At 34.0% G+C, this 14,253-nt stretch overlaps 1 protein-coding gene across 3 annotated transcripts in view; it reads right to left on the bottom strand.

Annotated features, from left to right (window-relative positions):
- The window catches only part of LOC106877983 (adhesion G protein-coupled receptor G4), a 32,019-nt gene that overhangs the window by 3,988 nt on the left and 13,778 nt on the right, over nt 1-14,253 (bottom strand). For 2 of the 3 annotated variants that reach the window (XM_089344981.1, XM_089344982.1), the window contains 15 exons: nt 13,452-13,546; nt 12,303-12,355; nt 11,721-11,878; nt 11,335-11,446; nt 9,919-10,088; nt 8,824-9,055; nt 8,368-8,539; nt 7,829-7,975; nt 7,015-7,143; nt 6,066-6,218; nt 4,278-4,390; nt 3,791-3,914; nt 2,954-3,092; nt 1,910-1,982; nt 1-751 (listed from right to left, as the gene is read on the bottom strand). The exon at nt 1-751 is cut by the window's left edge and continues 530 nt beyond it. In XM_089344981.1, the coding sequence (XP_089201107.1) occupies nt 97-751; nt 1,910-1,982; nt 2,954-3,092; nt 3,791-3,914; nt 4,278-4,390; nt 6,066-6,218; nt 7,015-7,143; nt 7,829-7,975; nt 8,368-8,539; nt 8,824-9,055; nt 9,919-10,088; nt 11,335-11,446; nt 11,721-11,878; nt 12,303-12,355; nt 13,452-13,546 (2,525 nt within the window). In that variant the 3' untranslated portion in view covers nt 1-96. The remainder of the gene's footprint in view (nt 752-1,909; nt 1,983-2,953; nt 3,093-3,790; nt 3,915-4,277; nt 4,391-6,065; nt 6,219-7,014; nt 7,144-7,828; nt 7,976-8,367; nt 8,540-8,823; nt 9,056-9,918; nt 10,089-11,334; nt 11,447-11,720; nt 11,879-12,302; nt 12,356-13,451; nt 13,547-14,253) is intronic. The other variant, XM_089344983.1, reaches the window with a different exon arrangement.

Genomic DNA, 14,253 nt, shown 5'->3' with positions numbered 1-14,253 from the left:
GAGTGCTCCTTATGTATATATATGTATATATGCTTATATGTAATATATATCTGTATATAAAATATGCATATCTATCTATACATACATATGCATATTTTATATACAGATATATATTACATATAAGCATATATATATATATATATATCTATACATACATATACAGATGATGATGATGATGATAACGATAACGGCAACAACCACAGTTGAATTGGTATATGTGACGATGTCTGTCCGTCCGTCCTGAGAATGGTGATGTTGATAGTGGTGGTGCTGACAGAAGCGATGTTTGCGTTTATCCCCCATCACGACAATATTGTTTTTGAGGGTGGCAAGGACAAGAGAGACCAAATTGCACTTACTTCTTATATCCTTCGGAGCTTGGCTCAGATGTACTTTGTTTCGTTTGCATAAACACAGGCAGACGACATGTCTGGCATCCTTTTTGCATATACAGTAGAATATGAAGATAAAGAGTCCTTGAAGGACACTGAAAATTGCCAAGAGGGTAATAATGAGTTTGGTTGTTTTGTCAAATAAGAGGAATGCTAAGATACACGGCACCCCAAGTAGGAGACACGAACCAGCCATGCCAAAAATACGTGCTTTGTTTGATGCGTGTTCAAATTTCTTGTCGTTTGACTTTGAGATGAGACGGTACATAACGAGAAAAAACATGGTGATGTTGAAGGTAAGAATGATCATCACGGGACCCAGGAAGGCACCGTAGAAGTATGAGTTGGGTAACCAGCAGCTGCAAAAAAAAAAAAAAAGAAATTCAATTAAAAAAGGCCCTTTGAATGTTCAGTCAGGGGTTTTTGATCCAGAAGGAAACGACATGGTATCCTTATAGTTGCAGTGAGTTATGGACGATTTACATTGTTAACTAACTCTATATTTCAATATAAACACACTTGAAAACACATTTTTGGACATGTTTTCGAGTGTTTTTATATTGGAAGATAAAATACGAATATCTTACGAGGGCCATTAGCAATTTTTTTCGTCTTCTTTAGATTCCCCCCCCCTTCTCCTTTCCGATGAAGAGCTAAATGCTCGAAATGTTGAAAACTCTCTCCATTCACTAAGCATTAAACTAATGTAATTCTTGTGCACGTTCTCACGTTCGTTATTTTTCTCTTTCCATTTTTATTCGTTTTTTAAATTGTTTGTTCACTGAATTGACTATATATATATACATATATATATATATATATATATATATATATATATATATATATATATATATATATATATATATATATATATATATATATATATATATATATATATATATATATATGTGTGTGTGTGTGTTAGTTCTCTATGTGGCTTGTGTGTTTTCTCGTCTCTGTTTTGTTTGCAATGTCCTGTACCCAGATATGCACCTATACATACAGGTGGATGTCGGTATGCACATACCTGTACGTATATATGCATATACTCTTTTACTATTTGTTTATATATATATATATATATATATATATATATATATATATATATATATATATAATATCATCTTTGCACATGGACGAATGACGCAGTATGTTCGATCCACCAACCATGGTCAGATATTTTCTTCATCCATGTTCAGGTGCTGAAGAATTTAACAAAGCCTTTTGTTTTTCTGAACATGGTGTCCAATCTGTTAATTTGTTATTCTATTTATTGTCCTTTCTTCTAAACACAGACCTTTTTAGAGTTTTTATTTCCCAGATACTATTCCTTGCCACTCTCATCCAGTTTGCCACATAATCCAGTTTCGATAAAATAAGTACCAGTTCAGCATTGAGGTCGATGTAAGCGACTACTTTCCTCCACCGAAACTACTCTGCTTGTGCTGAAATTTGAAACCATTACTCTGTCGTGAAGACTAGATAAAATTAGGGCAACAAAACACATAAATACTTACAATTGTCCAATTCTGATGTAATTGTTTGTGTCGTTAGTTGCCAGAGTAATTATGACAATGACAGCTGGAAGACCTGACAACGATATATACAGAAATGAATAAAACATATGTAGATATCAATGAAAATTTACAATCATAAGTAGAACGGTTGTTGTCTTTCTCAATCGCACTCCACACATAGTGATCCATGGGGTTAGACTTGGGGAAATTAGGAGATCAGAAACTGGGGCTGGTGAAGGTGTAGAAAGTCCCCGACAGCCACTTCTGATTCATTCCGGAGGTATAGCAAAGAGTCGAATCCTCCTGGCACACATATGGCCTTCTAGCAACGGTTTGCCCGCAGTCTCCAAACAGCTTCACATACCCGTCTGAATTGAACCAGTTCAAAGATGCGGTGCAGCATGACGCAGTCACAATGCCTACTGTGTCCCTTCTTGCTGGCCACAACTTCGCAGTCTCTGTTGCAGCTGTCCATGTCGTATCTTACAGCCTTCATCGTGTTAAAAGGCATTGAACAACAGTCATGACATCTGCATTATGATACCTGGCGCGAGTCATCACAAAATAGGTAACTCTTTCCAAATATTCAGACGGTTTCCAGTTTGACATGTCAGTTAACTTTTTCTCAACTACAAACTTAAACTTTATGCTCTCCAACGCTGTTGACTGTTCACCAATACATCAAGTTGTTCTTCAACAAAGAAACATAAATATCGTCATATATTTGCCCACATCCGCTGTATTACTTTGTGCGAAATGGTTTCGTCTAGCGATGTGATCAAGCTGAAACTATTTGCATAAAAATGAAAATAATTTCAGGTTGATGTTATGGTTAATTCTGAGAATATTTTTCTTTAAGTTTATCATATGTTATATTACGTTATATTTCATCCACTTTTGTATCCCCATATTTACATCTCGCTTCAGCTACTTTCACATCTCACCAATAGAAGAAAGAGAAAGAATGTGTATGTTAGAGAGAGAGAGAGAGGGAGAGAGAGAAATGAAATCATTAACAGAATGACAGAAAACTGTTATGCGTACCCCAGGCCAAAATTGAACTCCTCTTCACAGAAGACGTCTGATATGTTTTACGAACGACATCTAGATAAATATGAAATGCTTCTACAACCTTCCACATAAGAGATGTCAAAATGAAGTAGTGTATCAGAACAGCCATTGCCTACACAAACAGAAAAAAAACGATAACAGTAATAATATCTGACATTGACATATGATCTCGAATATATATTAATTTGCGAGGATGGAGTATAGATAATACAGTTCTATATTTAAGAGATGAGGAATTATGTACATTATTTACATTTGACGGATATTTCTCCTCATCTTGCTTGTTGTTAACACAACGTTTCGGTTCATATACCCTCCAGCTTTCATCAAGTGTCTTGGGGAAATTTCGAACCCTGGGTTCTCATTCCTAAGGTAGTTTTCGATGTTGTTATTATTATTATTATTATTATTATTATTATTATTATTATTATTATTATTATTATTATTATTATTATTATTATTTATTGTCTTTGCACAGCTCCTAACGCTGGAGATGTACTACGGTGTCAGCTGTTCACTACCAGTGAACTAAGGTAACACCTCTTATTTTTCGAGCACCTTCCGGAGTATTCGAGCGGTTCCAAGCAGTGCTGTTCTCTGCAAGTGTTTCACCCTTACTGCAGCCCCTATTTGTTCCATGTACTTCTCGACATTTTTACTCACTGTTCCCAGGGCTCCGACAATTATTGGTATCACTACAACTGTTTTACCTCCCAAGTTCTTGGATTAAAGCTATTAACGGTAAAATCTATTGTTCATAATCTTTGATATAAACCAAAACATGTACTGGCTTAATGTGGTTTCACTTACCTTACAAACAGCTGTTATTTCTGTACCATATCCCAGCAACCCAACAACAAAGACAAGATTAGCGACAGTTAAAGAACTGCACATGTTTACCAACATTTTTGAATCCGTTAATTTCCACAGATTTCTGAAATAATTAAAAAGGAAGTAATAATTCATCTAACGAAGTTTAAATCTCATAAAACATTAAATCACTCAACCCATGAATAATAGATACAACTGTGTGTATGGGTGATGGTCACTTGGGATATACATGATATATCAAATTTAAATATAGAATGTATATAGATGTGGTGTAAAATATCTGTGTATAATGACTTGTATGAGACATAAAATACTACGTTTATTATTTTTTGTGCTCATCCATGGTTTTTCCTGCAGATATCAACTACATCAATTTTACCAATCTGTGAGAGATCCACAAACTAATGGATGCTGTTTTTCTGTATTTAAACAGTTTATGAAAGGAAATAGAAACTGATATGCTTACGTGGAACAAACATGAACTATCATGGTAAGAATGAGACAGAGAAGTGATATTCCACTGCTAATAAAAGATAAGAGATGATTATTCTTTGTATCGCCTTCATTTTCATCGGATTCCTGTAATAGAAACAGACAACAACGAATTATTCCCTCCTCCTCTTCCTTCCTTATATGCTAAGTCAAGACTTATATAAATAATTTGTGTGCATATAATGTTGATATTGGAGGTGAGAACTACAGTTAGCTGCATTAAAAACAATATATTAGCGGGGGTCATCTTCTATTACCCGTTAAATGACAGCTAATTCTAATATGAAGTTTCACTGTCTTTATAATATATATATGAGATTTCTAAGTCGAGTTAGAACGTACCACCAACCCATCGCTCTTGAGCTCAAATCCACTGAAGGTATATCTTAGTATATGTTGTCAGTACAACTAATTCAAGCTGCTTTACGTAAACTATCTGTTAACTGAGATAGACTGGTATTGTTTGTAAGAAGTAGTTATTTTTTTCTCATTTACTTAACATCAGGAAAAAATGAAGATAATATTGCTTTATAAGATCCTTGGTACTATACTATAGTTCCAGTTGTTTTTAAGAAGTAGGAGGACTTGTCCACTTCAGAGATGTTTTGGTCATGGATACTATAGATTGTGAGCCATGACAAAATGGAACAAGCTTGTTTGGAAATATGTGATGAATGAATATCTGGATGCAGAAAGAAATGTGAAATTAAAACTGCTTTGGAAAAAAGAGATAACAGGAATGAAGACAATAACAAAGAGACAACAGGTGAATTGATTCAATAATGTTCCTGACAACACTGACAATGAGACACGACATCCGTGACTCAACCATTTAATCTCTGTCCTTGTGATGTCAGGTGATAGTAGAACTGGTATAGAGTGAAGTATCATATTGCATTACTTCAACTATTCCTTTAGGCTAAAATATGTACAATGGATAGGGGTATGTTTTATTTTTATGGGTAGCAGAGGTGTTGTAAAACTGACAGATATTGGAAACCTGTGCATTATTGACATAAAAGTCTCAGGTGGAGAAATCTCGTGAATGAGAGTTTATACTTTGCAACAGGATCATCAAGAGACCAAGGGTTTAACATCTAAGCCGCAAACATATTTATTGTGGTATGGAGATCTAGTATATATCAAATATGTCTCTGTCACTTAGACCATGGGTTTTCAAACAGTGGTCCGCAAGGACAAGACAGGGGGGTCCGTGGACAGCAAATACTTTTTATGGGCAATTTGATTTTATATATGTTTTTTAATCGAAATCTTTTAATTGACAATAAACCTATTTGTTAAATACTGTTAAATAAACAAATGTAAAAATATATGTTATTTTAAGCAAATATTTATGTATAAATTTCATAAGCCTTTATAAGGGAGGTCCCTAAGGTAAAGCCTGAAATATAAAGGGGTCCGCAAGTCAAAAAGTTTGAAAACCCCTGATTTAGACTACCATTCAGATAGTTGCAACACAATAAATTTTAAACCAAGAGCGGTGACTGTTTCTCTCGTATTGGGGGAGAATTTGCATGCATTTGATTGAGGATGGTAGCTTGGTCCCTGTAAAGGACAACATCTTGAGTTTAAACTAATAAACAACAAGAGAAGCGAGAACAACTGTGACGTTTTACAATTTATCAACCTCATATGTTTACTAAAATAACCACCAACACTAGGTTTAATAGCTGTTGAAATTATTAATGCTTAGGCACAATTTCCAAATTACAGACAATTAACTTGTCAAAATGTTACTAACCATTAACAGGGCATAACTTGTAAGAAGGTGACAGGAACAAAGCACTTTCTCTCCAGGTCCAGAGGTGGCTATATCACAGTCTTCTGTTGACCAATGAGAATTATTCTGTTCAGGAGATTCATGCCAATAAACACATTGTGGATTGGTTAAATCCTGGAAAAAATTTAAGTTCTGATAATTTAATCAAATTACTTTGCAATTGGAATACTTGAAATGAATCTAAATTAATATGCAAGCAATTAAAATACATGTAATGAATTTAAATTGACTAACAAAATAACAGAAGAGACGATGGTCATCAACGTTTGGTTAGTATTGACATTGTGAATTCAACATCACTGTTTGCAATGTAGCTTAACTGATTATTCCATCTCGTTTATAAATCTATGTAGTTGTTGGCACTCCGTCGCTTCCGACGTCGAGAGTTCCAGTTGATCCGATCAATGGAACAGCCTGCTCGTGAAATTAACGTGCAAGTGGCTGAGCACTCCACAGACACGTGTACCCTTGACGTAGTTCTCGGGGAGATTCCGCGTGACACAGTGGGACAAGGCTGACACTTTGAATTACAGGCACAGCAGAAAGAGGAAGTAAGAGCGAGAGAAAGTTGTGGTGAAAGAGTACAGCAGGGTTCGCCACCATCCCCTGCCGGAGCCTCGTGGAGCTTTTAGGTGTTTTCGCTCAATAAACACTCACAACGCCCGGTCTGGGAATCGAAACCGTGATCCTATGACCGCGAGTCCGCTGCCCTAACCACTGGACCATTGTGCCTCCACATTGAAACAATATAATGGTGATAAAATATCAACATACAATAAGTTATAGCTGTCAACACAGTAACAGCTACTATTACTAATACTTTTTGTACCGCCGTGGTCCACGTTTACGTCAGGAGTGAAGCATGACCTTTGCAATGAAACAACAACAACAACAACTACATAGTGCTTACCGGATCTATTACGTTGAAGGATATTCTAATTGGTTCATCAAGCTTGGTTATTTGAACGTTAGGAATATTTGCAGCAATAATATGGCTGTTAATTTTAGCATTTGCTTTGGGACTAGATTTTTGTGTTACCTGCAAAGAGAAGCCGTTAGATAAAGTATTTAGTTTCATAGAAAAGTTTATTAATACATCGTTAAAGCATGAAACCAAACGCCAGAGTTGTACATCATTGCTTTAGTCAGCACAACTTAATACAATATATATTACAATATATATTACATGTGAGTTCATAGCAGAGGATTGTCCTTGCTCTAAGGAATGGATAACTTGCTTTTATATACAAATTGTTTGCATTAAGAGCTGTTGGTATGTCTGTGCACTTAAGACGGTCTCTTGGTAATCAACGTATCCTGCGTTCAATCTCACTGCATGGCACTTTGAGATAAATGATTTCTACAATAGTTGAAAATGGTAAACCTTCTACTGGGCCAGCAAGGAGGTTACTCTAAGTACTCTTGTCTCTTGTGTTACTGGGACAGTAGGGTTACAAAGGATCACTGGGTGAAAAAAGGATGACTCCCACCCCCAAGAAACAGTTTGACGCCGTGTGACATAAACATCGTTAATGACCGCCTGGTTGATAGGAAAAACATCGTTTCCCTTCTCCTCACAGCACATATAACTTGGTGTGATGAAGCAATTCATCAAAGCTCTTGTGTTATATTAATATTGTTTCTTTCGTTATCAAAAAGTAGCAATGAATTCAGGCATTCTTTTGCGAACCCCCTTAAGAAATAATTCCATTTTTGTACAATACCTTATAAAGCTTATCTTCATGCATAGACAAAAACGAAATCCTTGAAAGACTTGACTGTTCTTCGTCATTCAGATGTTTTAATAAACTCTTTGGTAAAGAAATGAAGTCCATCACATCTTCTACTTGTGAGTTTGAGTTGTTATATATCTGGTGGATAAAAATGAAAGAAAAATTGAAATTGATGGATAAAAAAAAAATACTACTGCTGCTGAATGTTGCTGACGCCATAAGAATTTATAAGCTTTCGACTGAACGTGAACTAGTTCTGTTTTGGAATAGTGGATCTCGAAGCACATAAATATTGGATTAAAAAATCATTTCAACAGAAATAGTGCCACGGCCAGCTCGCCGCCTTCACACACATATATATTCAAATTAAAATCTGTATGAAGCTTTGTACTATAACAACCACATCTGACAATAAAGATATTACATTTCTTACTAATGTATTTCTTTCTAATGTATTTCTTACTTAATGTATTTCATGGCGGTTTAAAAGAGACACTTGATAAGAGAGTAATCAAGAGACAGTATCGTACCTCACTCCTCGCTTTCGTTTCATTGGTTCCATATGAAACAGCAAAGATCAGACCATTGAAAGTGTCTTTATCCACTTTGGCAGCACCAATAGCAAGATTAGAATACGAAACCGCGACTTGCTGCTTTTCCAGTGGAATCTTTTCTGGGATTATTTCTATGACGTCCAGCATTCTGTAAGAAAACCGAAAAAGCAACTTTCAACTGATAGCATGTTTCAAATACGTAATTCACTATAGATGTAATTGCACTAATTATATTGATTAGTAAATATTTATGTGCTACTATTGCTGCCGATGCCATTTCTTCTTCTTCTTCTTCTTCTTCTTCTTCTTCTTCTTCTTCTTCTTCTTCTTCTTCTTCTTCTTCTTCTTCTTCTTCTTCTTCTACTACTACTACTACTACTACTACTACTACTACTACTACTGCACTAACAACAAATGTGATATGAATTTTACCTTTCCCCAGTTCTCTCTGACTGTCCAGCTTCAACCAAAACCTCTTCCGGTTTGTTTATCATATAGTTGATGCTAGGAAGTATATTGTTCAGTGTTATATTGACGGACACATTCGATATCAATGGCACCATTTTCTCAAGTGTGTCTACAGCCAAGTCAATATCTTCTGCTTTGAAATACACTGATTTCTCTGAAATATTCAGGAGTTTTGTTGAAACCGGCTCAACGTTTTCTGCAATGGGAAATTTAACATAAAATTTAAGGGACTTTACAACCGCTCTGAGACGAAATACTAGATGCAAATTAAACACAACAGAACAATTAATGAGATAGTAGCACAAAGACTGCTTAATGCGTTCAATTCATCAGTTATATACTTGTAATGGTGAAAGGAAAAAAAGGGAACAAGGAATAAAATTTTCTCGATACGAGGACACAAAAACAAAGCCGATGTTGAGAAACAATAATCTTGTTGTTGTTCTTGTTATGTGTGTTGAAGTAACAGTTGCACAAGAGAGAGAGAAAGAAAAATTCTATTCCTTGTTCCCTTTCTTTCCTTTCACCATTACACTGGTGCCGACGTGATACTGTTCATGCAGTTTCTCTTTAATGGCGATTTTTGTGCCAGCTTTAGGACCAATACTCATTGTTATACATCCTTAGTTTCTCCTATTTTGTATCATTAATTGGACAAGGATCCTTTATAGCTGAGTAAGATATACACTTGTTGATGGATGCTTTGCAAATAATGACAACCAATGAGCGGTGATACGTCAGTCTATGTTTACGATGGCGTATCGTAGCTGTGAGACACCATCATAAATGGCCGTAAATTTGAATAAAGTTATTGTTCTAATGACAAGGTGAATCAAGAAAGAAAAAGACAACAAAAACTATTCGCTGATCTAATCTTAATATAGATAAGTCATCATCACGGCCATGACGGAAATTGAAGTCATAACATCATTGAATACTTTCAAAAAATGTCCTTGATTTTACTATGTTATAGCAACAGACAGCGGAGGCGCAATGGCCCAATGGTTAGGGCAGCGGACTCGCGGTTATAAGAATATTTCGAAACCATTTTTTACTCACCTTCATCGATGTCTTGGCTTGTGATGTTCTTTAGTTGTCGAGTGATCCACTCTGTATTGTAACACTGAGACATGTCTGGCTCCTGCCAGATACCGGTAAATGGCGAACACTCTCGTGATATCATATTTTGGTTTGTTTGTATTTCTAGATCTACCGCCTTTCTGGAAGAGCTGAAATTTAAATGTAATACATTGTCAGTCGTGTTTGATCGCGCTTATTTCACCCATCTCAGAGGAATGCAAGAATTACATTGACCAGGTCGTGATTTGAACTCATAATCTAACGGAACAAGGACAAATGCTGTAATGTATTTTGTCCGCGATATATTATTTACTCCACCTCCCAATCTTCAATACTAATGTAAAATATTTTATAGCCAGATATTGCTTCTTCTGCTTTTATTTATTACAATTTGCTGTCATGATTATTTAATACAAGGTTGCTTTGAATGGTGTGGGTGGTGAAATATTAATTTACTATGCTGCTGAATGGGAGACTTACCTATTTATATTTCGTCATCGTCATCGTCATCATCATAACATGAGGATTATGACGATGATCATCAGTAGCTATAGCGGCGGAAGTAGATTTTCCTTTACATGCACAGATTTGACTAATTTCGCTTTTTGATCTTGTTTTAAACCTTATAAAATTCAGCCCCCGAGAGGAACGATTTAGAGATTTAGCACGTGGAATGGTGTAGTGGAAACGAAAGAAGAATCACCGTGTTACATTTCATAATGATGGGTCAAGTCCTAGGACGGTCTGCTTTCTTCGCTCACCACCATGTAGCAACAAAGCATGTTTTTCTAAGGCAATCATATAATTGAATAAATAATATTACCCTGAAATAAAGTGGTGATCTGGCTGAATCGTTAGAGCACCGGACGAAATGCTTAGCGGTATCTCATCCGTCTTAACGTTCTGAGGTCGACTTTGCCTTTCATCCTTCCGGAGTCGATAAAAGAAGTACCAGTTGAACATCAGGGTCGATTTAATCGACTTACATCCCTACCCCGACATTGCTGGCCTTGTGCTAACATTTCAAACAAAGTTTACTCTGAAATCAGTAGAATTGCTGATAGATTCTGTTGGCTGCGTAAATAAATATGTATTTCCTTTCCTACGGTCAATTTGTGACGTGAATATCCAGGTAATTACATGAATCTATACAACAAAATCTTTAAAACTTTCGATCATATTGGCTGCTAACCAAATCCTTGGTAGATCAAGACAAAATTATACCACTTAGTATAGAATGTAAAACAGTGTTAAATGTTTTGAATTGACGAACATAAATTCTGTAATCGTAATCTCTGTAGGTGTTTTATTTAGTTTACTGTGTAACATTCTCTCACAAAGAGATGAAAGTGAAAACTTCGAAATTTGAGAAGAAACAAAATAATACAAACGAACCAGTGTCTTCTTGCTACATTTGCATGGCATGGAATCGTCACGTTTTTTCCTATTTTTGTCATCGGCCAATAAAAAGTACCATTGTCAGTTGATGAGTCTTCATTACAAAACACTGAAAAAGAAGAAAAAACATATGCGTGAGATATGCACCGATTTCAAATTTTGCAACAAGGCCGGCAATTTCAGGGGAGAGGGTGAGTCCATTACATCGTCCCCGGTACTCAACTGGTACTTATTTTATCAAGCCCAGAAGGCCAAAAGGCAAAGTCAACCTCGGCGGAATTTGAAATCAGAACGTGAATACGAACGAAATGCCGCTGAATATTTCGCGATGATGATATGAAGATTTTGAATGGTATAAAAATAATAAGAAACGCACTACTTACTTTCTCCAATTAATTCTATGTTACGGTGCGGAATTCTTAAGTTACGCAAAGTCAGTGATGTATTCAGAACATTGTTAATATTCTGCATAGCTTCATCTTTCCTAATTTCACTAGGTACAGCGCAGTAAATTGCAAATATTTCTATGTTGTTTTCTAAACTGAAACAGGATTAAATACATATGTATAGATGCAGACATAAATACATACATACATACATACATACATATACCTATATATATCATGATAGATCGCTGACCACTACACATATTTTTTTCTCTCCTTGTTTTTTTCTGTGTTCCTTTCTGTTGAAGAGCGCAGGCTCGAAACGTTAAAGACTTTCCCAATTCCCGAGCGTTATACTAATACATCCATTTGTTGTTTACATCAACTGTCTTCGTCTGTTGTTTTTTCGTGAATTCTCCCTATATATATATATATATATATATATATATATATATATATATATATATATATAGATAATTATATATATATATATAATTATATATATATATACATACACTGGAAATGTTTTGAACAAAAGTATACAAAATTTGAGTAAAACTGATAAATGGTTTTGCTTACCCACAATATTCAACTTTGAGTGTTCCTGTGGAATTTAGAAACTCTTGTTCCATCTGCAAAAGTTGGATATATACACGTACATATATACATACATACACACACACACACACACACACACACACACACACATATATATATATATATATATATATATATATATATATAGTTTTAGGGAAAAAAACCAAGGTTCATGAACTCATCGATGAAAATCCAGTCACATATAGAAAAATTAATGATTAAAAGCACAATAAATGAGTATAATATAATACAAAGTAGATATCATAAGATAAAGATAATGATAATCTTTATCTTATGATATTTACTTATACTATATTATACTCATTTATTGTGCTTTTACTTATTAATTTTTCTATATGTGACAGTGGATTTTCATCGATGAGTTCATGAACCTTGGTTCTTTTCCCTAATACTATACATACATACATATATATATATATATATATATATATATATTACTCTGTAAAGCTCAATTTAATTTTAATTTTTTATAAATTGATTTTAATTGAGTTTTTACCTGTAATTGTGGATTTTGTCCCTAATATTATATATATATATATACAATGAAAAAAAGAAGACAAAGAAAATTATTTAGCATATCTTTAATTATTAGTTACACATGTTTCCGTACCATCTCCATTTGCAACGCCAATTTATGCAATAATTCTAAATGAAAAACCATGTAATATATATATATATATATATATATATATATATATATATATATATATATATATATATATATAATTTAAAAAAGAACGTAAGAAAGAGAACTCAATAATGGAGTGGGAGTATAAATTTATTTATTGTCAGCCAGAATCAGAGTTCATATTTATACTTCAGATATCACAGGAAATGTACATGATGTAATGGTCTTTCAGTGTATGAATTTTCATTAAAGACAAGTTGTCGAACGGAACATCATTTTCGTTGGCCAGCGCAAATTTCACATTCAATGAGTATAAACATTTCATCTCTGATATGGTTTAGTATTAATAAACAGTGTTGTTTCTCTGAGATTAAAAGTATTGCATTCATTATTTAGTAGTTGTTTTATGACATCTGTGTGTGTGTGTGCGTGTGTTGGAAGAGAAAGAAAGAGAGAGAGAGAGAGAATTCATAACTACTCACAGCTCTAGATACGTTCTCAGTAGGGCTTTCATATTCATTAAACTTCATAAAAGTCGATTTGTAAACCAGATGAAATACAAAAGAATTAGGCCAAACTGTGGAAGCACATGAAAATAGAAGAGAAACATTACGATTATAAATGAGACATCTGTCATATATATATATATATATATATATATATATATATATATATATATATATATATATATATATATATATATATATATATATATATATATATATATATATATATATATATATATATATATATTATAAGGTTTTTAAACTTTTAAATTTTCATATTCAAAACAGACAGAGACTTCAAATTCGATATATCGATTTATTCACCACTCTATGTTAACATTTCTGTGCCAAACTTATCCAGTGACTGGTCCATTGGATTTAGACATTTGGTACTTCTTCAGGAGTGGTCACCTTTCGAACAAAACACGAAAAAACACATACATAACTATTATTAAGTCTTTAGGATCTCGTTAGCTTTCGTCTTTGTTATTATAGGGGAGATAACTCCTTAATTTTCTATTTTTATTGCTCTCCTGTGGATTTCCACAAGATTAATTAATTATTTTGTTTATTTCTCTTTACTATACTATATTACCCGTATACATATATATATATATATATATATATATATATATATATATATATATATATATATATATATATATATATATATATAATTATGTGGAGATTATATAATGAGTCATTTACGATCGTTTCGATGTGCCAAATGGTTTGGCAGATCCTATCATTTACCTATATATATATATATATATATATA

The sequence above is a fragment of the Octopus bimaculoides genome, chromosome 29 (assembly GCF_046866305.1).
Source record: "Octopus bimaculoides isolate indiv1 chromosome 29, ASM4686630v1, whole genome shotgun sequence".
Lineage (NCBI taxonomy): Eukaryota > Metazoa > Mollusca > Cephalopoda > Octopoda > Octopodidae > Octopus > Octopus bimaculoides.
The sequence above is the reverse complement of the archived record's forward strand: the minus strand, read 5'-3'. Positions and strand labels throughout refer to the sequence as shown.